This window comes from Oryx dammah, unplaced genomic scaffold, assembly GCF_014754425.2.
Source record: "Oryx dammah isolate SB20612 unplaced genomic scaffold, SCBI_Odam_1.1 HiC_scaffold_26, whole genome shotgun sequence".
Lineage (NCBI taxonomy): Eukaryota > Metazoa > Chordata > Mammalia > Artiodactyla > Bovidae > Oryx > Oryx dammah.
Window position 1 is genome coordinate 79,514,542 of NW_024070210.1, and position 26,881 is coordinate 79,541,422.

The 26,881-nt window shown below is 55.8% G+C and overlaps 1 protein-coding gene across 1 annotated transcript; it reads right to left on the reverse strand.

Annotated features, from left to right (window-relative positions):
• Positions 1 to 5,058: 5,058 nt before the first annotated feature.
• On the reverse strand, positions 5,059 to 26,881 carry LOC120853439 (myosin-7). Its single transcript, XM_040227262.1, has 40 exons — positions 26,784 to 26,881; positions 25,583 to 25,635; positions 24,986 to 25,194; positions 24,589 to 24,732; positions 23,924 to 24,080; positions 23,745 to 23,772; positions 22,849 to 22,957; positions 22,670 to 22,762; positions 22,504 to 22,567; positions 21,988 to 22,086; positions 21,646 to 21,749; positions 20,900 to 21,038; positions 20,681 to 20,799; positions 20,417 to 20,566; positions 19,988 to 20,158; positions 19,086 to 19,395; positions 18,752 to 18,819; positions 18,342 to 18,429; positions 17,612 to 17,729; positions 17,345 to 17,468; positions 16,934 to 17,070; positions 16,428 to 16,683; positions 15,585 to 15,827; positions 15,262 to 15,438; positions 14,315 to 14,460; positions 13,126 to 13,216; positions 12,044 to 12,433; positions 11,700 to 11,826; positions 11,426 to 11,544; positions 10,239 to 10,435; positions 9,488 to 9,671; positions 9,147 to 9,312; positions 8,897 to 9,021; positions 8,030 to 8,338; positions 7,600 to 7,803; positions 7,353 to 7,478; positions 6,986 to 7,261; positions 5,982 to 6,077; positions 5,746 to 5,880; positions 5,059 to 5,195 (listed from the first exon to the last, which is right to left on the reverse strand). The coding sequence occupies exons 3-40, from the start codon at positions 25,184 to 25,186 to the stop codon at positions 5,178 to 5,180; spliced, it is 5,808 nt and encodes a 1,935-aa protein (XP_040083196.1). The 5' UTR covers positions 25,187 to 25,194; positions 25,583 to 25,635; positions 26,784 to 26,881; the 3' UTR covers positions 5,059 to 5,177.

Sequence of the window (26,881 nt, forward strand, 5' to 3'; positions counted from 1 at the left end):
CTGCGGCCGAGACAGGAGGGCCCGGGCCTCAGTGGGTGGCCTTGCCCTCTGCAGCCCCCATTCCCTGCCACATCTCCTCACCACCTGGGTCCTGTCACTCTCACCTCCCCAGCTGAGAAGCATCTGGCCTGCATCCAGCCCCCTCTTGCCCTCTGATATGAGGCTGAAGGGAAGTTGGTGAGGGGTTTGTGTGGGGTGGAATGGACTGGAGATTGCTAAGGCAAGGTGCTAAGCCACTCAGAGGAGAGACAGGGGCCCCTGGTCCAGCAACCTGGCTTCCAGGAGAAAATTGAGGTGATTCTCACCTGGTGACCTCTTCACAGAGAATCCTGAAGACCCTGGACCATGAGCCACAGAGGTACAGCCGAGCAGAGAGAAGAGACAAGGAGAATGAAGAACAAGGGGGGCAGCCCATGGGGAGAAGTAAGCTGCGAGTCTCAAGCCAGAGAGTCACCCGAGCGGGGACAGACTAAAAGGGGCAGCCAGGGGCAGGTGAGAGGCGGAGAGACAGGGAAGAGAAGATGCAGAGTTAGTCAAAGTGCAAGGAGTGGGGTATGGAATCTGCATTTGAAACAGAGATGCAAGGAGATTAGAACACACAGCCAAGAGGGGCAGGAAGAGAGACAGACCAGGAAGTACGATAGTGACAAGTGCTGACAAAAACCAAGAGGAAAAATAAAACTGAACCACCCGTGGCCGATTCATGTTGATGTATGGCAAGAACCATCACAATATTATAACTATCCTCCCTTTAAAAAAAAAAAAAAAAAAAAACAAAACTGGATTGCAAGAGGGAAGACATCCAAGGAGGGACAAAGGGGAAGAAAGCACATGGAAGAGACGAAAGCCGGGGAGGACATGCCGGTAGGAGAAGAAAAGAGGTTTCTGGTTTTCCCCTGGGAACCTCCCCCTCTGTCTGGGGCAACTTCCCAGGGCTGGAGCAAGACAGTTCAAGCAGAACCCTTGGGCCTCCGACTGATCTCACCCCATTCCCTTCGAGATGGGGGCTCCCACCCTGAGCCCCACCTTACCTGGTTCAGAGGAGTGTCAGTCTGTCCTTGGAGCACACTCCTTTATATTTTGCTGCCCCCACTCCCTGCCTAAATTTGGAGTCCTTCCGGAGGGTCCCTCCCTTCCACCTCTCTCCTCCCAGCCCCTCCTCCCTTGATCCCTTGGCTCTGGAGGTGACAAGAGGACACCCGGGGCCTCCAGATTTGCCCATGAAAGGTCTGTCGCCCCAGCCCCTCTGGCTCCAGGGCCTTTTTTTAGTCCTTGGGCACATTCCTCCCCTCCAAAAGACTGATGGGCAGATAGTGGCAAGACAGGACTTCTCACACCACCTCCCCCCTGTCCCCCCCCAACCCCATCAAGCCCTTACCTTGGTTATTTTTAATCTGAAGGGTGAGTTGAGCACACGGGGTGAGGGCCACCTTCTTCTACAGACCAGAGGCTTGTCCCCTGCCTCCCAGCCACAGGCTCCCCTCCTGCTTTCCTCCCTGGCCTGTCCTCACACAGCCCCAGGCTGGGAGCAACTCCCCACCCTCTCTGGACCTGGAGCCCCATGGTGCTGGGGCCTGGCAGCTGGAGCCAGGATGCCCAGGGAGGGGATCTACTGCCGGGTGCTTGACTCAGTTTCCCTTTGTCAGGAAAAGAATTTCGTGCTGCCCTCTCTTTCTGTGTGTTCCCCTGTCTGCAGGCAGGTGTCCTCCTGGGAACGTGAGGTTGCATTACATTAGGGACACATCCGGAGCCCCCAGCCCCTCCCGGACGCTCCTGATACAGTGGCCACTGTCTGACCTGTCAAGCAGAAGACGGAGTTCCCCCATGCCACCGTGGCAGATGTGCGCACAGATCCGCAGTCCAGCCATCTACTGTCCAGACTTGGCCACCACGGGTCCATGCCCAGTCTTAACACACACATGAGGGTTTTCCACTCTTACATACTTCAGTTTGCAGATTTTCCTCTGCGTTGTTTTGCACACCCAAACACACATTTGCACACAGAAGCTTTTACCCTTCACTGCCACCCTCTGCTCCCATTGTGGGATGGGATGGGGGTGGGAGAGGCGTTAATCCCAGGAGCCTGAGGCAGGAGGGGTGAGGGTGGGGGTGCTCCCTTCCGCCTCCCTGGGCTGCCAGAGGGTGCAGGTGCTGCTGAGGCTGACTGGGGCCCTGGCGATCCCCGGGATTTACACCAGCTGGGCCCCAAGCTCGGCATTCCACAGGGTGGGGGCTCTGCAGTCCGCTCCCGTCTCCCCAGGTAGAACCCTGGTGTCGCCTCTCAACCCTCGTGGGGCTCATACTCACATGTCCTTCTTGGAGAGTGTCCCCAAGCGCCTCAGGCCCTCGTGGCCCCCCTCCCCGCCTCCAGTGATGCCACCTCTCAGAGACAGTAGCCGTGCCTGTTATGACTAAGTGGACATTGTGTTCAGGAAACAAAGCCAGACTCCGCTGCCCCGGCTTTCCCTACACCCTCACACCCAGGAACATGCTCCCAAGCTCCCTCTCCTAAACCATCTCCTGTCACCTCTCAATATAGCTCTAGAGTGTGGAGGTGGGTAGGACGGATGGGGGTCGACTTCTCTGCTTTCCACCAATTATGTGGTTTCTCCCCCATGGTCTCCAACTCCCTAGGGCCCTCCACTGCCCCATTGTTGGACTCAGGAATACATATCCGTCTCCAGGGGACTTGTACCCTATATCCATGTCCTTGGGGGGACCGTAGTCCACCCCACATTCCCATCTCCTGCAGGTGCATATGCCAACTCATTTCCCCCTGGGATGAAAGCTACTTGTCCCCATCTCCAGGTCACTCGAGGACCTAGTACGCAAGCTGGGGGTTTAGTCTGCGGCCCAGTGCGTCACTGCCTAGTTCCCATTGCCCTGGGGACGTGATAAGGGGCTGGGAACATCAGGTCAGGCTGGGTCAGAACCAGGTGACAAAGACTAGGCTTTGTCCTCAGGGAACCCTATGTTCTGAGCGAGCCAGACTGAGTATAGATGGAGTCGGGGGGTGGTGAGGGGTAGGCAGGCGGTTCCCACTGTCTCCTATGGAAGGGGGAAGAGGGGAGGGCTTAACACGGTTCCAGGGTTCTGCCCCACCCGTCTGGTCTGGTTTGCCATCCTCTCCCTATCCGAGCCCCCCTCTCACATCTATCCCTACTCTCTGTCCTCCCAAAGCAGCTCCTCATTCTGCCAGGAGTCCTGGAGGGTGAGCGTGCCGGTTGGTCACTCCTGCCGCAGGTAAGGGGCCGAGGAGAGAAGCCCTGCATTTGCCTGGCTCCCTGTATGTCTGTCCTTCTCTGTGTCTGTCTCCCTTCCCCTCTACCTGGTTCCCTGTCTCAAAGCTGGAGCTGGGCTCCCGTTCTCCCTGGCGCCATATTTCTGCCCATCACACAGTCTGACATGCCTGTATTTCCACACGTCTCTGCCTTTCTCTGAGCCCAGCCTCTGCTACCCTCTGCTTGTCCCATCTCAGCCTGCACATTCTGCTCCTGGGTCTTCATCCACTCCTCTTGAACCTAACCATTCTCCGCTTTCTCAATTTTGCCGGCGTCTAAGGGTGACCCAGGATTCTTTCCTGTGCCCAGTACCAGACCCTTGGCTCTTCCAGCTTCTCTATCCAAGGCTCGCCCTCTCTGTCTCCTCTCCCATCCCCTCTCAGCACCCTCCTTCGGGGGCCCGTCTGCTGCGTGGGCGCTGGCTGTTCTCTCTGCCTCTGTTTTCTGCTCTGGAAGCTTGGATTCTCTGAGTATCCCCCACATCTTCCTTTTCACACGTGTCCCTCTCTTTCCTCCAGGTATTTCCTCGTTGTTCTCCAAGTCTTTCCTAGGAAGACTGGTGCTAGGCAGGGAGAGTGGAGGAGGAGGTGAAGAGAATGATGGGACAGCCTGTGGGTCTTTCAGGGGCACCCATCTCACTTCCTCTATATTCTCTCTCTGTTGGTTTCCTTGTTCACCATCCTCCATGTTCTTGAACCTTCTCCCTTTCTCTCCACTGCAGACCTGCTTAGGTCTTTCCTTTTTCCTTCCCTGTTCCCCTTCTTTCCTCTTCCTCTCCTCCCTGGAACAGGCACTTACTCTAGCTGCTGCATTGGGAGCTCAGAGCCCAGGGTGGCTGGGAGTGGCCATGTGTAGCACATTGGGGAGGATTCAGGCCAGGGCCTCCTCACTCCCCGTGCTCCGTGGTCCAGGCCTTCCCTAAGCAGCCCAGGTGTGGCAGTGAGTCTGGGGGAGGTGCAGGACTGGGCTTGTTTAGTTGAGAGGGAGCTTACTCCTTCCTCCACTTTCCAGCCCTATGGTGCTCCTCCCCAGCCTCTTCCTTCCCCAGGGTCCTGCTCACCGTGACTTTCCCCAGCCCCTCATTTGCCTGCCTCCCCCTCAGATGACCTGCTCTAAACAGGCCAAAGAACCTCCATCTTCCAGCAAGGCCAAAAGCTATGGTAGGAAGTAATGAGGGAGAAGAATAGAGTGTCTTGGACCACAGGCCAGGTTCCAGGAGGAGATGGGAGGTGGGCTGGAGTGTAGTTCTCCTGGTCATGATGGGAAGGTAGTTGGAGACAGTGGAGGCTGGGTCTGGAAGGGGGAGGAGCTACAGATGCCAGTCCTGTGCCCTCTCAGACACTCACCTCGAATGGGGACTGGGGGGTCATTACTCTAAGTGGGTCATGCCTTGGAGGGCACCGTTGCACACTAAACCTCCTCCCCTTGGCCCAGCCCGGCTATTGTCAGCAGTGGGGGGCAGTGTTGCTCAGATCAGGGGCGTAGGTCAGCACAGATGGGCTCACGTGCTCTAGGAGAGCTTCAGGGGCTTCTCTAAATCTCCTTTAACCCCCTGCGTCTCTGGGCCAGGGAGAGGGCTGACAGGAGAGGTGTCATCTGCTGAGGAGGCGACGGGAGACCATGGCAGTGCTGCACCAAGGATGCTCGGAGCCTCCCAGTCTCCCCAGGGAGGCCTCCTGGGTCTGGCCTCCTCCCCTGGAGCCCCCCTCCCCGTCCCGTGGTCATGTCCTCATGTTCCTGTGGCTGGCAGGCTGTGAAGAAGAGTCTAGAGGCAGGATCTCACTTCAAGGAAAATTGCTTTATTCTGCTTCTTCCAAAGGGGCAGCTCTCCAGGCCCCGGGACTGGGAGCTTCGTTGCACCCTCAAGATAGGGCAGACCAAGAAGATGTGGCACGGCTACTCCTCATTCAAGCCCTTTGGGAAGGAAACACAGTCCACGCTAGCTCCGGAGAGGTGGGTGTTGGGCAGGGATGGGCACAGGCAGCAAAGCAGAGATGGGCACTGAGGTGGGGAGTACCACAGTGTGGCCTAAGGGAGGCCCTGAGGTGGTGGGAGATGGGTCCTAGGGGTAAGTGTGGAGGGGAGGGCTCTGGAGGGAAGGGCCCTGGGGTCAAACGGAGGGATGCTTCCTCAACAAGGACAAGGCCCTCTGGGACGTACATCTTAGGTGGGAGTTACAAGACTGAAGGCCAAAGCAGGTGGAAGAGAAGGGGAAACAGCAGTTGGGGGAGGTCGGGACACACTGAATATGTGTCAATTAGGGTTTCTGCTGACCACCGTAGGGCTGGGAATCACAAAATCATTGAAAGTGAGAGGGGAAAGAACCTTAGAAATCATGGAGGACTGAGTTACCTTGCCTCTGGGGCTGTGGGGTTCGGCTGCAGGAGTATGTGAAGGGAAGGAATCTTGGTGTGAGGGGCTATGTCTGAGGGGCTGGGGGCTTGCTGTCGTGGGGGGAACTCACCTTGGCGCCGATGTCGCGGCTCTTGGCCCGCAGCTTGTTGACCTGGGACTCAGCGATGTCCGCCCGCTCCTCCGCCTCGTCCAGCTCATGCTGCACCTTGCGGAACTTGGACAGGTTGGTGTTGGCCTGTTCCTCCTGTGGGGGTTTGGGGGGATGGGAGGATGAGGTGAGGAGCCAGGGGTTATGAGACTGCCTGGTCCCCTCCTCCAGGCCTGGACCCCAGCAGGATCACTCACCGCCTCCTCGGCCTGGCGCTTGTAGGCCTTGACCTTCAGCTGCAGCTTGTCCACCAGGTCCTGTAGCCGCAGCAGGTTCTTCCTGTCTTCCTCTGTCTGGGGGTCGTGGGGAAGGGGGGGGGCAGCAGTGAATATGGCATGGTCATAGGAAGCAGTATGGCCCCTCCCACATTCATCGGCTTTACCCTGAAGGTAATATCCTGACCCAATTCAACTTCCTGATCCTCACCAAACACTTGTGTTCTCCTTACAATTTCTTACCAAAAAAACATTTGCATACTTTTAATAGTATGTGCCAAGAAACAGTCTAGGGAGCTGATGGGCCTCCTGAAATTGCACACAAAATTGTGCATGGGCCTTGTTCTGGAAGTGGGCCCTGGGGGGTCCTGGAGCCCCACGGAGGATAAACCCAGCATGTGCTGGCAGGAACTCTGGGACTGCAGGCCTGATGGGATTTCCTGGACTGCTGGGAAATGACATAGACTTGATCTAGGTTAAGGACAAGTATGCATAGAGGGATGGCGACTTTCTGGACTGGAATGGAAACAAAATCTAATTGATAGCCTGATTCTAGAAAACACTGCAAAAGCTAAAGTCTATGCTTCCCTGAGTAACTGAAAAATTCTGAGATTCATTCCAATGGCTTTGGTGTATTTTGGTGGTGATGACGCCAGGCTAAGATGTGGTTACATATTTGCTTTCTGGTCATCTGTGCTGGGTGAGCTCTGCTGGAGCTCCAGGTGTGTCCTGAAGGGACAGGTTGATGGTGAATGTTGATGGGGAGCTTGAAGGCCAGAAGGCTCAGAGACTGCCCCCTGAGCCAGGGGTATTCAGGGTAGAACAGGGCTGGGCAGAGTAGAAACAGGGTAGCCATAGGCTGTACTCTGGCTCTTTGCCCTCTAAGAGGCTAAGAGAGAACACTTCATCCCTCTGGGGTGGTTGTCACCCTGGCTTCAGGCCATGATGCAGAAGGCCCGGTCTGGGGGCAGCTGCTGGGCCCGCACCTGGTACGTGAGCTCCTTGATGCGCCGCTCGCTCTTCCTCATGCCCTTGACTGACTCCGCGTTGCGCTTCTGCTCGGCCTCCAGCTCGTTCTCCAGCTCCCGCACCCGGGCCTCCAGCTTCTGCAGCTGCTTCTTGCCGCCCTTGAGCGCGATCTGCTCCGCCTCGTCCAGCCGGTGCTGCAGGTCCTTGATGGTCTGCTCCATGTTCTTCTTCATGCGCTCCAGGTGCGCACTGGTGTCCTGCTCCTTCTTCAGCTCCTCCGCCATCATGGCAGCCTGCACACGGGAGAGAAGTGATACTAGGTCTAAGTCTTCCAGTCCAAGAAAACCCTGGCTTGTTGTAGGCAGGCCAGGCAGGGGGACTCACATCCGTGATGGCCTTCTTGGCCTTCTCCTCAGCGTTCCTGCACTCCTGCACTGCCTCCTCCACTTCAGTCTGAAGCTGGGACAGGTCTGCCTCCATCTTCTTCTTCTGGTTGATGAGGCTGGTGTTCTGAGGGTAGGGGTGGGCAGAGCAGGAAAAGCAGCACTGAGCATCCACGCATGTCTCCTGAAACTCACCTGCGGAGACCTGCCCGTGCTCCACTCTGGGACCGCCCTAGGGCACTGCTCACCTGGGAGTGCAGCAGCTGCACCCGCTCGCTGGTCTCGATCAGCTCCTGCTCCGCCAGCTTCCGGGACCGCTCTGTCTGCTCCACCACGGCCCGCAGCTCCTCCAGCTCGGCCTGCAGCAGGTTGTTACGCCGCTCCACGATGGCGATGTTCTCCTTCAGGTCGTCGTTGGCACGGACCGCGTCGTCCAGCTGGATCTGGGTGTCCTGTGCATCAGGAGAGTTCGCATGAGAGAGGGAGTTGGGCTCAACCCATCAGAAGGCTGTTAGCTGAACTGGATGCTGCAGTGACCCTGTGGTGGTGGCTTGGGCAGGGCCTGTGGGAGGGGTCAGTGATGGCCCAGGGGCCGGAGGGAGCTGGTGCTGTGATGATGGGATGCCACTGCCCCTCTCTGGATGAGGTGACTTCCTGCTTCCAAAAGTCACCATATACCTTCAGCAAGCTCTGGAGGCTCTTGACTTGCTTCTGGGCCTCGGCGGCCAAGCGGTTGGCATGGCTGAGCTGGATTTCCATCTCGTTGAGGTCACCCTCCATCTTCTTCTTCACCCGCAGGGCCTCGTTGCGGCTGCGCGTCTCCGCGTCCAGGGAGGTCTGCAGTGAGTCCACCACCCGCAGGTGGTTGCGCTTGGCTTGCTCCATCTCCTCGTCCTTCTCTGCCAGCTTCCGCTCCATCTCTGCCTTGATCTGGTTGAACTCCAGCTGGGCCCGAAGGATCTTGCCCTCTTCGTGTTCCAGGGAGGCCTGGAGGGGGTTGGGGAAGAGAAGGTCTGAGGCAGTCAGGGCACAGGATGGGGCCAGGGGGCTGTCCATGAATCCTGGATACAAAGTGAGCTCAAGAGTGGTGTAAGTGCTTCAGTCAAAGAAGCAGGAGGAGGAAGAAGAAAAGAGAATTTGAAAGGCAAAAAAAAGGCCTAAGAGAAGGTGATTCAGGCTCTCACAGAGGAGAGTGAGCTATAAAGACAAAGAAGAAAATGAAGAGAGTGGTGTTGCCAAGGAAACAGAGGCAATCAGGCACAGAATGTAAAAGCTCAAAGAGGGAGGCAGGGGTGAAAAGAGGGGGAGTGAAACAGGAAATCTTGTCTAAGATGTAATAGGTAAAATGTCTGTGTGAAGGGAAGTGAGTGACCGGTTCGTTCGTTCCTTCCACGATATTTGTTGAGTACCTACTAAGTGTCAGGCACTGTTCTAGGCTCTGAGGGTGGACCCGTGAACAAAAGATAGGGGAGATGAGAACAGGGACCATAGCCTAGCCCTCAGCTTCTCCCACCCCCTGCACCTCCTCCACTCCGGTGTTCGCACCTCGGCCTCCTCCAGGGCCGACTGCAGCTCCAGCTTCTCGGCCTCCAGCTGCTTGCGGACCTTCTCCAGCTCGTGGATGGTCTTGCCACTGGAGCCCAGCTGCTCAGTCAGGTCGGAGATCTCCTCTGTGGGAGGGGCGGGCGGCTCAGTCGGGGGCTGCCTGCGCCAGTGCGGGGTGGCCTGGAGGAGCCGCGGGGCGGCGCCACGTGCGGACCCTCCCCGCCCCGCCCCTCCCGGCCTGCGCCCGCACCCTGCAGATTCTTGTTCTCGCGCTTGAAGGTCTCCAGATGCTCCAGGGACTCCTCGTAGGCGTTCTTGAGCTTGAAGAGCTCGGTGCTGAGGGAGCGCGCCTCTTTCTGCGAGGACTCCAGCTCTGACTGCGACTCCTCGTACTTTTGCTTCCACTCGGCCAGGATCTGTGGGGACCCAACAGACGGAAGCGGCTCAAGGGGCAGCCCCGGCCCCACCTCCGGGACCCAGGTCCCCCTCCTGGCCCAGCCTTCCCTAGCCTCAGCCTCCTGGGAGGATGCTCCTGACTCCCTCCGGCCGGCCTGCTCTGCCCCCTGGCTGTGGCCCGCAGCCCGGGCCCACCTTGTCGAAGTTCCTCTGCTTCTTGTCTAGGGCTGCGGCGGCCGCGTTGGAGCGCTCCACGTCCACCATCAGGTCCTCGATCTCGTTCTGCAGGCGGTGCTTGGTCTTCTCCAGCGAGGAGCACTTGGCGTTGACGGCCTCGACGGCCTCCTCGGCGTCCTGCAGCCGCTGGGCCAGCTTCTTCCTGCCCGTGTTGGTGAGGGCGGGGGAGTAGTGGTGGGAGAGGGTGGGGAGGATGGAGGGTGTGGATTTGGACAAGGGGAAACATGGTGAGTCTTGTGGAAGACAGTCTTTGAAAGCTCAGAAGTGTTGCTGGAGAAGCCTGAGGACAGGCCCAGGGGCAGAAAACAAGGCTGTTGGAGAGTCTGGGGGACAGGGTGTGAAGACCCACAGCGCCCAGGGGGCCTTCTGCGAGGCAGTGCTCCCACCTTGGCCAGCCTCTAGGCTTGCAGACTTGGAGGACACATGCAGTCCCAGCACCCCCCTTTCTCACCTGCCATGGCACCCTGCCCCAGGTGGGTGCACTCTGCCCTCAGACAAACCTTTTGTTCGTCTTATATTCGGATGAGAAACATAACGCGAGCAAAAAGCTTCCCTGAGAGGAGAAGGAGGTGGGGCCGGGGCAGGGTCCTCTGCATTGTCAAAAGCTAGCTAAGCATCCATCCCCACAGCCAGCCCCAGTGAGCAGTGGGCTGGGCTGCGGCCTGCTGTCACAGGGGCCCCTGCCAGAGGCAGGCCGCCCGGGACTCACTTGGCCTCCTCCAGCTCCTCTGTCCTCTGGATGGCGTCTGTCTCATACTTGGTCCTCCACTGGGCCACCTCTGAGTTGGCCTTGGACAGGACGCGCTGTAGCTCGGCTTTGGCTTCCGTCTCCTCCTCGTACTGCTCCCGCAACAGGTCACAGTCGTGCCGGGCCGACTGCAGTGCGTGAGCCAGGGCGTTCTTTGCCTGGGAGGGGCGGCACCGAGGGGTGGGCTCAGCTTACCCTGTGATGCACTGCTTGTCTCCTCACTCTAATTTCAACATCCTCCCACATTCTCACCTGTTTCTAAATCCCTAGTGGACCTGGAACAGTTTACCGAGTACTGTTAAAGAAAATTCATACAGTGCCGCACTGTTTACAAAAGGCTTTGTGCCCATCCCCCTCATGCTTCTCACGCAGTAGGCTTTATCATCCTCACCGCCATTTTACAGCGGAGGAGATGGAGGCTCAGAGATATTAGGCAATTTCCCCAAGATCACCAAGCTCTTAAGAGGCAGATTAGGATTTGAGCCCTGACCTTTTTAAAAATTCATATTCTTTCCCCTTTTTAATGAGCCCAGCAAAGTGCTCAAAATAGGATCCAGTTGAGTTTCTTTCTCCAGTTTTCAGATTGCCCTGCAAATCCCAGGACCACTTGTACAGTTCCTGCATCCCATACCTATGCCCAGCTAAGGCCATCACACCTCTCTAGTTTATTTCCTCTCTTCACCTCATTCCCCTCACCCCCATCCCCACCTCTTACTCCATGCCCTCCAGAGATGGCTGCAGAAAGGCAGAAGGCCTCTGAATGGGAGGTAGAATTAGGAGGCATATGGTAGGGCCTGGGATTCCCAGGGGGCTCAGCAGTAAAGAATCTGCCTGCTGATGCTGGAGACACAAGTTCGATTACTGGGTCTGGAAGATCCCCTGGAGGAGGGAATGGCAACCCACTCCAGTATTCTTGCCTGAAAAATCCAGTGGACAGAGGAACCTGGCGGGCTACAGTCTGTGGTTTTGCAAAGACTGGACTCGACTGAGTGTGCTCACACATACACACGCACATGGTAGGGTCTGGGCATTTTCTTTTTGGAAAATGGGAAAATACTGGGTAGACAGCAAGCCTCATTCTTGGGAAAGAAGTGGTGGATGCAAGGCCAGCCAGTACGCTGGACAAGTGGCCTGACTCTGGGCCTCACCTTAACCTCCTCTTCCAGCTGCCTCTTGAGGTCCTCCAGCTGCTGGGTGTAGGTGAGCTTGCCTCGGGTCAGCTGGGAGATCAGCGCCTCCTTCTCATCCAGCTGCCGGGACAGCTCACCTGCAGAGGCACCGAAGCACACTCAACTCTCAAGGGTCAGTCACTCCTCTCTCCCCCACCCCTCCCCTAACCCTCAGGTCCCATTCTCTGGAGAGATGTGTGCATACCCAAACCTGGACTGGCTCAGGAACTCAGAAGACAAGGGTAGGGCTCACCGTTCTCAGTCTGCAGCTTGGCCCGTTGGCTTGTGAGGTCGTTGACAGAACGCTGGGTCTCCTCAGCCTTGCTCCGGTGCTCATTCATCTGGTCCTCTAGGGTCCGGCACATCTTCTCCAGGTTAGCCTGAGACGGGAAGGAGAGTTATACGGTGTATGCAGGGGGCTGATGGGGTGCGAGTGGTGCAATTAAAAGGAGCAGGGAAAGAGGAAGGCATAAAGGAAGGGTCCAAGAACAGGGTAGAAGAGGGAAGCAGGAAACTGAACAAGACAAAGAGAGATGTGGCCAGAAAGCAGAGGCGCGTGGAGGGAATTGGAGGAGAGGAGAGGAGAGCCGGGCCCACCTTGGCCTTGATGATCTGCTCCATGTTGGACGTGACGTCGTCCAGCTCCAGCTTGAACTCGCTCTTCTCCTTCTCCAGCTTCTGCTTCACGCGCTGCAGGTTGTCGATCTGCTCGCCCAGCTCGGCCACACTGTCGGCGTGCTTCTTGCGCAGGGCGGCTGCCGTGGCCTCGTGCTGCAGCGTGGCCTCCTCCAGGTCCCTCCTCATCTTCTGGAACTCAGCCTCGCGCTTCTTGTTCATCTCGATCTGCACGGACGTGGCCCCACCGGCCTCCTCCAGCCGCTCGCTGATCTCCTCCAACTCCCGGGACAGGTCTGAGCGCAGCTTCTCCACCTTGGCCCGGGCGGTGCGCTCAGCCTCCAGCTCTTCCTCCAGCTCCTCTATGCGTGCCTGGGCAGGACAGGGGGTGCTCAGACCCAGCACCTTGGCCCCTCTATCGGAGCCCCCTCCCAGGGCTCTAGAAGGCTCCTGGCTTGTCAGCTTAGTGCCCCCAGGGGACAAGTAGAAATAAAAGGATCACCTCAGTGAGATGGTTTGGATAGTTGAGTTAGCCTGCCTTTGGGCCAAAACATGCTACATTTTCTTTATGGGAAGGAAAGTGGTTGCTCTTGAAGAAGGACAAAGGGATAGTTCCAGGGATAGCTTAGGCAGTTTTGTGGCAAAAATAATTGAAGTTGGAATGAGAGAGCCAGGTTTGTCTGACTAGACAGCTAAAGACCCAACACAGTGTCCACTCTAGAGGTAAGAACTGAAGTTACAGTCCAGCTGGGCTGAAGGGGCCTGAAAAGCCATGGGGAACAGAGGAGGACTCATAGATCCAGAGGTTGGCAGCGCGCTCCCCACGGTCACCAGCTACACCACAGCTGACCTAGGAAGCTGGGATTTCTGTCCCCAGACCGGTGAGTGTTTCCAGATCTCTTCCTATGTCATCCTTGGATCAGCCGGCCCTCCTGGAAGTGTTCCGTGGGGGATTTGTGATAGCCAGCATCTCCCTTCACAGACACAGAGCCAGTGCCTGTGATGCTGGGCGAGAATGGTGTGGAAGAGGGTCGGGAGGCTGAAGACCAGCCCAGGGGCCTTACCTGAAGCTCCTTGAGCTTCTTCTGCAGCTGACTGCCCAGGGCTTGCTCATCTTCAATCCTCGCATTGAGGGCATTCAGTTCAAAGTCCTTCCTGCGAGGAAGAAGGGACCGTGAGGCACAGAAGGCTGATCGGGCTCAAGGAGGGGCTGCCAGTGGTTGGAAATGGTAATGAAACAAATGAGGAGCAGGATTTCATGGAAAAAAACAACAACCAGCTTCCAGGGCTGTTGTAGGGTCCTTGAAAGTGTAACACCTGCTGGAGGATTGAAGTTCAATAGGAAGTACAACAGGAAGAGCGCTGTTAGGTGGAGTGACAGGACCTGGGCTCCGAGATGCTCCCTTCTTTGGTCCGTAAAATGAGGGCATTGGACTAGACCAATTCAAAGGCACCTTTTAGCTCTTGATGGTCTTTAATTCTGTGTCTGTTACTTTGGGCAATTTGGTAACCTTTCCAAGCCTTCCTTTCCTCTTTGGTAAGTGGGGTTAAAGTACCATTCTTAAAAGGTCGTTTGAGGATCAGTGGGATCATATATTCATTCATTCAACAAGTACTGTGCCTGGGGAAGTGTGAAGACTTTCTGGGGAGGCTGTTGATCAGGATGAGTCTCAGAGCCTTTCAGAATCCTGACCCTAAAGCAACAGAAGATCTTTGATTATCTGTATATGTGCACAGACTCACTCTTTGCCAAGTGTGAAATGTGGATCTACACATTTTGGAAGGTCTTGCAATAAGAATTGGAAACACAAAATCATTGAACAAAGAAGTAGCCAGACCCTGCACTGCTCACACGTGGTGGCTGACCATGTTTCTCTGTGGTCCTCTGGGCTCTCTGTGAAGGACCTGAAAGGACTTTCCTGAGAGGCTTTTGTGTGGAACTTTCCTCTGTGTTATGCAACTGGTCTCCAAAGAGACTTGTGTATAAAGGGGGTGAGTGCCCAGCAGGAAGAGAGGGCTGGAGGGATCTGGGTTAGACTTTTGCCAGGGAGGCCTGCTGGGCCTTGATGTGTGTGTCTGGGGGAGGAAAGCTCTCTTCCTGGAGGCTCTGCCCACAGTTTTGCACCCCCTTATGGAAGCTGCATGAGGCTGTTGCCTCTGAGGATGGATCTGTTGGGTCAGCTAGTACTTCCATGAGTGGACCAGGCTGCAGGTGGGGGAGGAGGATGGGTGATGGGGCAGGGAACACGCTACTTTTTGAGCCGCTCATCCAGCTGCTGCTTGTCGTTCTCCAAGTCCATGATGCTCTCCTGGGTCAGCTTCAGGTCACCCTCCAGCTTCCGCTTGGCTCGCTCCAGGTCCATTCTCACCTTCTTCTCCTGCTCCAGGGATCCCTCCAGCTGATGAAGAGAAGGACCAATGTGACCTTAAGGCGAAGTATCCTGACTTGATAATTTAGGAGCTCATTCTTTCTGGGGTTGAGGGATCCTTAGAGGTGTCAAGACTTGGGAATACTTCCCCAGAATTGGCCAAATGTGGCCAGGGCACTGTGAGAGTGCCTAGCATGGAGGGATGCTCAGTAACTATGATAAATTACTGAATGAATGACTATAGGGTAAAATCCCAAAGCTACTTTCATTTCATCTGCATCCTGTAAGTACCTACTGGGTTCCAGGCCCCATTCTAGGCACTGCAGATGCCAAACTGAATAAAACCAAGTTCCACCTAAAGGCAGCTTCCAGTCTATGGATGGGACCAATACTTCAATAATGATAACAGAGTGATAAAGAATGATTCAGTAGAGATATACTCAAAGGACTACCTATGGGAGCAGTGATCACTGAGGATCAGATCCTGGCTAAAGCATTAGAAGTCCAAAGATCCTCCTTGAGGATCTTCACAAAATTCCCAAGGAAATTTATCATGTTCTTATGAGATAACCCTCTAAATTCCGTGGTTGAACGGAGACATATACGCTTGAACCTAGAGTAAAATAAAGAAGCCCATCTCTACTCTTGATCACATCAGCAAGATGAGATACATAACTCTGAATTGATCACCCCTCTCCTTGTCTATTCCCCAGTTCCCTTCTAAAAGGAATCAGGAGATGAGCACTCTCTAACCCCACTCCCCCAAACACACATATGCACACAGTCACTGACGGACCTGGTACATCTAGACCCTTGTGATAGTGTACTTACATCGTCCACATGCTGTTCCAGCTTGACCTTGGCCTTGGTCAGGGTGTTGACCTTGTCCTCCTCCGCCTGAAGGTCATCCAGGGCCTGCTGGTGGGCCTCTTGCAGAGCTTTCTTCTCCTTGGTCAGCTTGGCGATGATCTCATCCAGCCCAGCCATCTCCTCTGTCAGGTTCTTCACCTGTTGGCCGAGAACCCCATCCCCCCTGGGGTCAGACATCACCAACCTGGAGACATCTATGGAGACCTCCAAGGCCAAGGGCCAGGACCACACTCAGGTCTGGGAATCCTGAGACTTGGTCTGGATTCAAAGGGAGCTGCCTTCACCTTGTTCTCTGTTGCGTGCTTCTCCTTCTCCACCTTGGCCAGGGTCAGCTCCAGGTCATCAATGTCCCTCTTGAGCTCAGAGCACTCATCTTCCAGCTTGCGCTTCTTGGCAGTGAGCTCAGCGTTCATCTCCTCCTCGTCCTCCAGCCTCTCGGTCATCTCCTTCACCTTTGCCTCCAGCTGGATCTTGTTCTTGATCAGCTGGTCACAGCGCTCTTCCGCATCAGCCAGGTTGTCTTGTTCCTGAGGGCAAGGTGCAGAGGAGAAGCTATTCGGTGGATGGGGTGGATGGCAAAAGCTTGGAGGGACAGGCTCCACCTTCACTGTAAGAGGGAAACCCCAGGATCTCCCCAGCTGAGAAGAACCTCAGAGGGATAGGGAGGGGAGGACTTTTAGGGCAATGTGACAGGAGCACTGGGGAATGAGAGCAGAGAGGAAGGGAACCAGAAGTCTCTTTATCTGGCCCTCTTCCTCTGGTCTCCTCCATCAAAGGGGAGGGAACTGTATTTGTTGATGCCAGCACTTTACATATTTACAGCCTGGTGAGAAGGGCAACTTTATTCCCTGTCTATAGAGATGAGGACATGGAGACCCAGAGACAACACATCATTTGCCTAAAGTCACAGAATTATTAAGCTATGGATCCAGGTTAAATCCTGATGGAAAACCTGTATTTTTGTTAATGCTTTCTACCCTTCCCTTTCTTTCTCTAGAGACCTCTGTGGAGGCCTGTGGAAGTGTTAATTCCAGAATCCCCTGCCTGGGAGGGCACAGGATGGGGAGCCCCCAGGTAGGGAGGTGCAGGGTGTGTGGGAGATGTGGGCAGAGGCCTGGGGGTCTCACCGCCTGCACTTGGAGCTGCAGGTCATTCTTCTCCTGCAGCAGGGACACCATCTTCTCCTCTAGCTCCTTGCGCCGAGCCTCCGACTTCTCCAGAGCCTCTTTGAGGCGCCCAAACTCCTCCTTCATGATGGCTATTTCCTTCTCTGTCTCTGCGCTCTTCAGCAGTGGTTTGATCTTGAAGAAGAGCTTCATCCAAGGCCAATTCTTGACTCCCATGAAGGCCCGAATATTCCACTGGATAATCAGCAGGGAGTCTCTGCAGGGGCCGAGTGAGAAGGTCAGTGAGACAGCCTCTTCCCTCCTTCCTGCCCAGAGGCCCTGGCTCCTCCATCCATCCTGCACTGTGACAGCGAGGCACCACCCCCCACCACGACGCCCACCGCTGGTGTTTGTTGCTGTGTTCTGGCCCTTTGTCACTTGAAGGTCTGGGGTGCTCTTTCTCCTTCTACTGCTCTGAGCCAACCTGGGCCTTAGAGGCCTGAGACCCTCCCTTTAACTTCTCTCACCTGCGTTCCAGCAGCTTCTTGAACTCCATTCTGGAGAGCACACCTCGGGACTGAGCCTGGATGCGGGTGATGATGCGGCTCAGCCTTTCATCTCGCATCTCCTCCAGCAGCCCCAGCAGGCCCGCCTTGAAGAACACCTGCAGGGAAGTTGTGTGTGGACATGACTGGGACAGGCAGGAGGGGGACGAAGAGGGGCTTATCTTAGGGAGGGTAACAAGGCAGGGAAGAACTGGAGGAAGGAGGTCAGTGGCAACTGGAGCTAGAATGGGAGAGCAGGGCTGTCTGGTCCACAGGGAGGGCTAGCACGTGGTTCAGTAATGCTTGTGAGAGGGTTGGTAAAAGGAAAGGAGCCACAAAGTAAAAGGACAAGAGAGGTCTCCTTGTCGTCATTTGTTTCCTCCTTTTCTTTACCTTGGTGTGGCCGAACTTGTACTGGTTGTGGTCAATGTCCAGGGAGCTCAGCAACTTCTCTGCCCCTTTCCTGCTGTCAATGAACTGGCCCTCGGGGATGGCCGCTGGGTTCAGGATGCGATACCTGGGAGGGAGGTGCCCCATGTCACCTATGTTCTGCAGTGATTGGCTCTGCCCGCAGAATCCAAGGCCACTCGCGGTTTCCGCGTCCTGCCAAGGCTGCCCAGGCTCCCCTGTGCCCTGAGCCCTACAGCGCCCAGTACCCACCTCTGCCGGAAGTCCCCGTAGAGGATGCGGTTGGGGAAGCCCTTCCTGCAGATGCGGATGCCCTCCAGCACGCCGTTGCAGCGCAGCTGGTGCATGACCAGGGGGTTGTCTATCACCCCTGCGGCAGGAGGGAAGGGAGAGAAGTGTGTGGGGAGAGCATGGGGCTGAGAGCCAAGGGTTCTGGGTTCTGATCTTGGCTCTGTCACAGACTGGCCTGTAACCTTAGCAAGTCAGTATTTTTTTTTCTTGCCATAAAATTTGAGAGTAACCAAAAGGCTTTCACAGTCCTTATTTTATATGGTTTATGCCTGTTTTCATAGGTGGTGGCCAGGGCCAATATAGACCATTTTCTAAGCCCTGATAGGTTAAGGGACTTGACCAAGGTCACTGAACTTAGCAGAGCCAGGCACCCGAACCCAGACACCTGAACTCCTCCATCTCCTTATGATTCAGAAAGGGAAAAACAATCCTTACATGTCTCATCAAGGGCTATAAGGCACTTAGGAGGGAATGTCCATCAAAGTAGTTACACATTACCCTGAGCTACACGTTCTAAATGGAGGGCAGCGCTGGGGCCAGGGTGGGAGGCTGTGTGTGAGCCTCTGGGGAATGGGAGGGGAAGAATGTGATCTGGAAATCTCCAAGGTGGGAGCCAAGAGGTGATCTAAAAGACCCTGACCTTGGGGCAGTGCATCTCAGCGGTGGGCTGGGCCTGGCTTCTTGGGCTCACCTGGAGACTTTGTCTCATTGGGGATGATGCACCGCACGAAGTGGGGGTGTGTGGAGCGCAAGTTGGTCATCAGCTTGTTCAGATTCTCCTGTGACCCAGAACCCAAGAGGGAGAAGTTAAGAAAGTGAAAGAGAAGTAAGAAAGGGAGCAGAGGGGAAGGAAAGGAAAGAGAGAATGCAAGGAGCTGGAGAGTGAAGGAGGGCTAGGGGAAGACATGGAGGAGGAGACTGTGGGAGGCGGAAGGGATAAAGAAGCCAGGGGAAAAAGGAGTAAGAGCCGAGGCCAGCAGATACAGGGGAGAGAAGAGAGGGTGGAGATGGTCAGGAAGGGCCTGAGGAGAGGGAGTGGGAGGAGTCAGGGCTGAGCCAGGCAGGGGAGCAGGGCTAGGTTGGCACCGATCACACACTCACCCTGTGCAGAGCTGACACGGTCTGAAAGGATGAGCCTTTCTTGGCCTTGCCTTTGCCTTTCTCAATAGCTGTGGAAGAGAGTCAAGTAAAGGGGACAAATGGGCATGTGCGGAGTCAGGGCAGCGGGTGAGGAATCCCAACCTCTCTCCACAATTGGTTGCAGGCCATAGTCTTCACTGTGGGTGCTCCAATTTCTCCACCCAATTCTCTCACTGCGTCTGTAAACCCTGGGGCCCAGCCCGACATGGAAGTGGTGGTGGGGGCTAGCCCTTGACCTGCCTCAGAACCACAGCAGAAACCTGCTCCCAGTCCCTGGGTCCCAGTCTCCACTTACGTGTGTCAAACCCAGCATAGTTGGCAAAGAGGGTGCTGAGCATCTTGAGGGAAGACTTCTTGTACAAGTCCACCACCGTCTCGTTGAGCGGGTCTTTGTTTTTCTGCAGCCAGCCTATGATGTTGTAGTCCACTGTGCCAGCGTAGTGGATCAGGGAGAAGTGGGCTTCCGGCTTCCCCTTGATGTTGCGTGGCTTCTGGAAGTTGTTGGACTTGCCCAGGTGGTTGTCGTACAGCTTGGCCTTGAAGGTCATGTCGGTGGCCTTGGGGAACATGCACTCCTCCTCCAGGATGGACATGATGCCCATGGGCTGAGGGTAGAGGGGACAGCGTCACTGAGCCTGCTTCAAGCAGATGGAGATGGATCCTGCCTGCTCTAGTGTCAATGGAGATGCCCCTTTGGCTGTTAGCTGATACTTCAGCTCTGAGCAGTTACCTATTGACTGGCACCTGTTCAAACCTTCCCAAGGTGGCACTTTGATTTCAAAGGGACCTTTGTGAAAGTCTGGAAACACGGATGCTATAGGTGCTTTACACCCTACTCCGTCACCCAGATCCCTGAGATGTTGCGGTTGAAAAGAAGTGCTCTCTTATGCTTCCCCATGCCACCCTCAGACTTCCTGCTCCTTGATGGGTAAACCAGGGTCGTTAAACACACTGGTGTGGGAGGCCATCCCTGAAGTGTCCATCCTCTGCGAATCTACTCTCAAGCTTTGGAACTCAGCTCTCCAGGACCACCCTGTCCTGGGTGGCCAGGATAGCACAAGGCTCTGGAAACTAGGGCTTGGGGTTCTTCTGTTAGCTAGATCACGATGCCCAGAAGGGTGGGGCGGCTGTTCTTCTGGGGCATTCATGTGTGTGGGGCGTGAATGGAGAGTTCAGGCAGAGGGGCCGCGGCAGCACCTTCTCGATGAGGTCGATGCAGGCCTGCAGGTCCATGCCGAAGTCGATGAACTCCCACTCGATGCCCTCCTTCTTGTACTCCTCCTGCTCCAGCACGAACATGTGGTGGTTGAAGAACTGCTGCAGCTTCTCGTTGGTGAAGTTGATGCAGAGCTGCTCGAAGCTGTTGAACTGCGGGCCGGGGACGGGGAGGAGTGGGTCAGGCAGGCAGGGCTCTGTGGCCCAAGGGGTTGACCCGGGGCAGCATCCAGCCTGGCAATGGTGTGGCTGGCCTCTCTCCAGTCAGGGCAGGGAGGGAGCGCCCCCTAAGGACACGTGGCTGTCTCCACCCCTGGGGAGCCCACGGCCTTCCCCAGGGCTTGGCCAGCGGTGGCTGCCTGTGTGAACCAGTGAGTTCCCATTCTCCCAGACCCTGGGCTCCCCACTCACGTCGAAGATCTCGAAGCCGGCGATGTCCAGGACCCCTATGAAGTACTGGCGAGGCTGCTTGGTCTCCAGGGTGGCGTTGATCCGCGTCACCATCCAGTTGAACATTCTCTCATATACGGCCTTGGCCAGCGCCCCAGTGGCATACGCCACCTGGAAGGTGGGGGAGAAACCCGAATGAGAGAGTGGTGGGAAGAGTAAATTGCAAAGCTCCCCCGGCTACACCAGGCCAGCCCCTCTGCCATTTAATGTCTGAAGATGACCCACCTGCTGGACATTCTGCCCCTTGGTGACGTACTCGTTGCCCACCTTCACCCGAGGGTGGCACAGCCCCTTGAGCAGGTCGGCTGAGTTCAGCCCCATGAGGTAGGCGGACTTGTCAGCCTCTGGAAGGAAAGGGCCGATGGCAGAATTGGAAAGGGGACGCCTCCTCCCAGACAGAGGCTTCATGGCTCCATAGCTGGGCCCTGCACCCCTGATTCCCACCTTCAGTGCCGTCAGGCTCGGCCTGCTCCTCTCGCTGCTTCTGTTTGAACTTCATGTTTCCAAAGTGCATGATGGCGCCCGTCAGCTTGTACATGGAGTTTTTCTCCTCTGCAGTGAAGCCCAGCACGTCAAAGGCATTCTGTAGGCAGGACCCGTGGTGGTGGACCCCAGAAAAGGGAATATGGAAGGTAAATGAGGCCCCTCTGCAGTTGAGCGAGATCTTATCTCCTGAATGGGTGCTGAGACTCCCATCCCCAGTGGGGAACCCCAAAACTAAGCTGGGAAGTATAAGAGCTGGGTGGGTGTGGACTGCCTTGGCCGGGTGTCAGTGGTTAGGCTGTTCTCTGGAGCTGCTCTGGGTGACCCACTCATGTTTCTACTGCTGTCCCTCTTCTAGGCCCTTCCCTTGCATCCATGCCTGGCTCTCCCATATGTGTCTACACCTGTTCTTCCCCTAGCAGCCTGCTCTGGCCCCACCCACCCCTTTCCCTTAGTAATGCTTTGTTTTTTGGCTTGTCTGTTTCTCTGTCCATGGCTTTCAACCCTCTTTGCTTTGATTGAAAATACAAGTCACTGTCTAATCTCACCTATATCCCAGCACACCCAGGTCACAGGGTACATTCCAGCCCTCAGGAAGGAACAACAGACAGCCAGGGTCTTAGCTCTATTTCTGGGCCAGTGAACTGGACTCATTTGCCCCTCACCACCAGTCCCCTTGCCTCTCAGCTGGTTCCTCACACACTTACATCAGTGGCCATGAGCTCTTCAGCGTCATCAATTGAGGCCACAGTGGTCTCTCCTTGGGAGATGAATGCATAGTCATAGGGGTTGTTGGTGATCAGCAGCATGTCTGGGGGGTGGGGGAAGAGATGTTAGAATGGGGGCACAAATCTCTGGCCCTCCCTGGGGCTCTCTGCCATGACACATGACCTGCAAAAGAGCACATGACAAGGCTTAATGGGGTCCTGCATCCCACAGAACTGAATCCAGCAGTGCAGTAAACCCAGGGCCTGTCAACAAGCAGCTGCAAGTGGAGGGGACCAGGTTGCCATGGAAATAGTTGGTCTCAGTTGGTAGCTGTGACTCACCCAGCAGCTCAGGCTTTTTGTTGGACAGGATTTGGTAGAAAATGTGATAATCTCTCTCTGCTCTCAGCTGGAAAATAACTCTGGATTTTTCCAGAAGGTCTGTGAATAGGAGGGGAGAAGAAAGAGAAGAAGAAAAAGTTCGGATTTAAGTATAAGGAAATAGAGAAAAAGGAATGATAAATGTAGAGAACAGGACAGAGGGAAAGGGAGAAACAAGAGAGGGAGAGAGATGCACCCACAGATGCACAGAGATCACACACAGAGATGGAGATGGAGACGAGGTCCCAGGAGCAGAGGAAGGTCCCAGAGAAAGACACAGGGACAAGCAGAAACAGAGATGGAGACAGACCAGAGGAAGTCTCAAAGGGAGAGGAACATGCAGACTAGAGACACAGAGACAGGGAGAGAGGAGGACAGCCTGAGGGGCAGAGCGGTCCAGTGACAGAGAGACTGAGTCGGAGACAGTTAGAGTGAGGGCGGGGTCAGGATGAGCCCTGGCAGATCTGTGACACTCACAGGTCTCGATGTCTGCAGACGCCAGCTTTCCGGTTGCCCCAAAATGGATTCGAATGAATTTTCCCTGGAGACATGGAGAAAAGTGGTGATGAGTTGAGGGAGGGCTGCTGTTTGACACATCCCTTGACCAGCCCAAATCCCAAGTCCAAAGGCAGGGCCCACTCACGAAGCGGGAGGAGTTGTCGTTCCTGACGGTCTTGGCGTTGCCAAAGGCCTCCAGGGCGGGGTTGGCCTGGATGATCTGGTCCTCCAGGGTGCCCTGCAGAGGTCAAGGATGGCAGGTGAGAGGCCTCCTCCTCCTCCTCCCTTTCTGTGGCACAGGCCCTTGGAGGACAGTAGGCCTACCTTGCCTGTGGTCTGCTCCTTTTTGCTGCGGTCGCCAATGGCAGCAATGACTGCGAAGTATTGGATGACTCTCTTGGTGTTGACTGTCTTCCCTGCCCCGGATTCTCCACTGTTGGGACAGTCGGGCTTATTAGGCAGTGAACAGACATTGTTTGAGAACACAAGCCTCGAGTCAGGAAAGATTGCCTAGTTTATTTGGCAGGGAGAGCCCTGCACCAGGAAGCCAGCAGATAATATGCATCCCAGCAACACAGCTGTGCTCTGACATACACAGGGTCAAGGGTAGCAACTAGGAAGGATGTGCTAGAAGAAGCGGATTTGGGCAGGCGGGAGACCTGGGTTTGATCCTTGAGTTGGGAAGATCCCCTGGAGGAGGGTATGGCAACCCACTCCAGTATTCTTGCCTGGAGAATCCCCATGGACAGAAGAGCCTGGTGGGCTATAGTCCTTGGGGCTGCAAAGAGTCGTGCACAACTGAGTGACTATGCACAACTCAATATGGTCTTGGCTGGGCAAGGTCAATCAAAGGAGATGGGCCCAGGCCATTTTGGAAAAGAACAGGTGGAGCTGGAAGAATGGGGAGGGTTTCTGAAGGGAAAAATGAAGGAAAATGAAGAGGGGAAGAGGACATGGTGTTCCCAGGCTTATGGATAGATGCATGATGAGTTAGAGGGGCATGAGTGAAGGAGATGGGACAGGAAAAATAAGAGGGGTGGGGAGGAGAAAGGAAGGGGAGGAGCAAGGAGAAGGCCAGGGTCAAGGCCAGAGGAGACATCAGAGCTGGCATCAGAAGGTGGAGGGAAAGAGAACTGGGGGTCTGTGCTTGGGGGCTTGGGTCCTGATGTGGGGTGGGCTGAAGGAGATTGTGGAAGGGAATAGGAAGTAGCCACACTCACGTGATCAGGATGGACTGGTTTTCTCTGTCTGCGGGGAGAAGATGGGGAGGACAAGTCAGGAGTTGCTCAGGATGCTTTGTCATCTCCCCACCCTGCCCCAGCTCCCTGCATCTCTCCCAGAGGCCTGAACCCCTCGGGAGGAGGGGCCCCCAAGAAGCCCTTCACTTGGGGCCTGTCACCTGTCAGCATGTACTGGTAGGCGTTGTCGGAGATGGAGAAGATGTGGGGCGGTGCCTCACTCCTCTTCTTGCCCCTGTAGGCGGCCACCACCTCGGCATTGTACACCGGCAGCCACTTGTAGGGGTTGATGGTGACGCAGAAGAGGCCCGAGTAGGTCTAGGGGAGGAAAAGAAGTGAGTTGCCAGTGATGAAGCGGGAGGGGTGGCAGCTTTTGGAGTTAGAGAAAGGTCTTAGGAGAGGGAGAGAAAGCAAATTGTATGAACGCAGTCCATCTGAGCAATCCCAGCCCTCAGGTCATTAGAACTGCACCAAGTATGTAGGTGAGCTTCCCAGGTAGCGCTAGTGGTAAAGAATCCACCTGCCAAGCAGGAGACACGAATGTGATCCCTGGGTTGGAAAGATCCCCTGGAGAAGGAAATGGCAACCCACTCCAGTATTCTTGCCTGGGAAATCCCATGGACAGAGAACTCTGGTGGGCAACAGCCCATAGGCTCACAAAGAATCAGACATGACTGAAGCAGCTTAGCATGCACAAGGATGTAGGGATTATGACAGAGTGAAGTACTGCCTGGGCACAAAGGACAGACATGCTGGGCTCCAGGAGGTGGACATGCATGGAGCAGGAAGCCACTAGATTCAGAGGGATGTCCGGGGGTGCACTCACGTAGATCATCCAGGAGGCGTAGCGCTCCTTGAGGTTGTAGAGCACCGCAGGCTCGTGCAGGAAGGTCAGCATGGCCATATCCTCGATCTTGTCGAACTTGGGTGGGTTCTGCTGCAACACCTGGTCCTCCTTCACGGTCACTGTCTGCAACAGCCCACGAACAGGGATGGGAGTTAGGCAGGTTATAGAACCACGTTCATGAGAACAGAATCCAGGGGCCCAGAGAAGATAGACGGGGTGTTGGGGATGAGAAGGGCTATTTGGAGAGAGTACATCCCTACCCAGAGGAAGGGAAAACCAGGACTCTGTGGGGTGCATCCTGGTGGCACCCCCCTCCAGGCAACCCAGGCATGGGGGGACATCCAGGGTGGCCTCTCACGCTGGCCCCGCCACCCACCTTGCCATGCTCTGTCTCAGCGGTGACTTTGCCACCCTCTCGAGACAAAATCGTGGCCTTGACAAACTCTTCTTTGTCATCAGGCACAAAGACGTCCTTCTTGAGGTCGAAAGGCCTGGTCTGGGCTTCCAGCCGCTCCTTCTCTGACTTGCGCAGGTAGGGGGCGGCCTCCCCAAACGCGGCCATCTCCGCGTCCACCATGGCTGCGGCTGCAAAGGGAGGGAGAAGAAGCTGACTGCCCTCCCCTCCACTCTTCTCCCCTGCAGCAGGAGCCCCAAAGCCCATCACAGTGCTCAGGGGTCAGCAGGGGTCACCGAGAGTCCCTCATTCCTTCAGCTCATCTCCTAGCCCCAGCAAATCTATTGGGGCAGAGGCGGAGGCTAACTTGGTCCAGCCTGGGGCCCTCCTAGCAGAGGGCAGAGTGCCCTGGGCTTCTGGGAGCAGGAACCTAACTGTACACACTACACACCTCTCTGAACCTCCTCACTACCTGACTCCTTCACTAGTCACCAGTAAGAACTCCTGGCCACCAGGCCGTGCTCCCTAAGGCGAGGCAGAAACTAGAGTTGTGTATCTTCTCGGATCGGCTCGCCTTACCTTGGCTTCTCACACGCGCCTTGGAGAGGAAAGGGGCTCAAGGCGGCAGGGGCCTGGAGAGAAGGAAGGTTGGTCAGGGCTGTGTCCCTGCCTCACCAGTCCCGCCCTTCGGCACCCCTCCGCCCCAAGGCCTGAACAGGGGTGGAGGCGGTGGCGGGCTTCTCCGGTCCCGCTCTCTCTCTCGCTTTTCCCACCCAGGTTCCCGATGTCACCTCAGCAAGCCCCTCACTCCTTGCTCCTGGCCGATGGCCTGCCCTGGCCTCCCCCATCTAGTGAAGCTTGCCTTTTTGAGCCACCTGACATACAAGCAGTGGTCACACTGTTGGGGCTTTATAGCCTATAGAGCATTTTCATGCCCGTCCTCCTCCTCAGTCCTCACCCCATTCTACAGAGGAGGAAATCTAGGTTCATGAGCTTGCTTGTCCAAAAACACGTCACAGTAAGTGGCGGAGCCAGGACTTGAACCCAAGTCTCATGACTCCGGAGCCAGTTCTCATCCATCCTGTCCCCATTCTGTGGTCAATTGTGGTGGACGTTGTCAGAGAGGAGCCCCCGTGGGCATCTTCTCATAGACACACCCATGGCACAGCTGAACGCGCTCCACAACAGACATGTGGCGAGCTGTACATCAGTCTGTGCCCAGCACAGAAACCGTGTCAAGGGTACGAAGACAGGATGCCGTGTTCCTGTCCCTGGGAACAACTTTTGCAGGGGGCACACACACTCCCACTGCTCGACTCCCAGCTGCGCACACGAGCCATCCTGTGTATGTGAATGTGGGTAGTCACCCAGTGCAAACCTCACAGAACTAGCTTTTATGCACAGACTTCCGAAATGTTCTCTGCCATCCTCTTGCCGCTTCCTACTTGTCCTCGGGCCTGATCATAAACTCCTCTCTCAGTTGATATTTCTGTGTCTCAGGCAGTGAGGCACATAGCTTCCCTCACCAAACATTCAGACACACACACACATACACCCCTCTGGTCCCACATGTTCAGTCAGACACAGACATCCCCCCTGTAACACATGAGCCCCCTTTCCCCTGGCATGTACACACATGTCTAGACCTGCCCGTGTGTGCTCCGTGACCAGACCTGACACTTTGCATGAAGCCCTGAAAGCAGCATGCTGTTCCTGGAGGAGCCCCTTCCTAAACCTGGGCCCTTATCCCAGAGGAGGGCCGCCAGCTCCCAGCCCCTACCTGAGAGCAGCAAGGAGAGAAGACTGGAGCGCAGGAGAGAGCTGTGGAGCCGACCTGGCCAGGCGGGGGCTGTATATATGGGGAAGCAGGGCGCCCCC

Excerpts from the sequence above, each read along its gene's own strand:
- LOC120853439 (XM_040227262.1), bottom strand. The coding sequence starts at position 25,186 with ATGGTGGACGCGGAGATGGCCGCGTTTGGGGAGGCCGCCCCCTACCTG. Across the intron at positions 14,461-15,261 it reads TGGAACAGCATGTGGACGAT|CTGGAGGGATCCCTGGAGCA; the intron begins GTAAGTACACTA and ends TCTCTTCATCAG. Across the intron at positions 10,436-11,425 it reads AGCTGGAAGAGGAGGTTAAG|GCAAAGAACGCCCTGGCTCA; the intron begins GTGAGGCCCAGA and ends CGCCCCTCCCAG.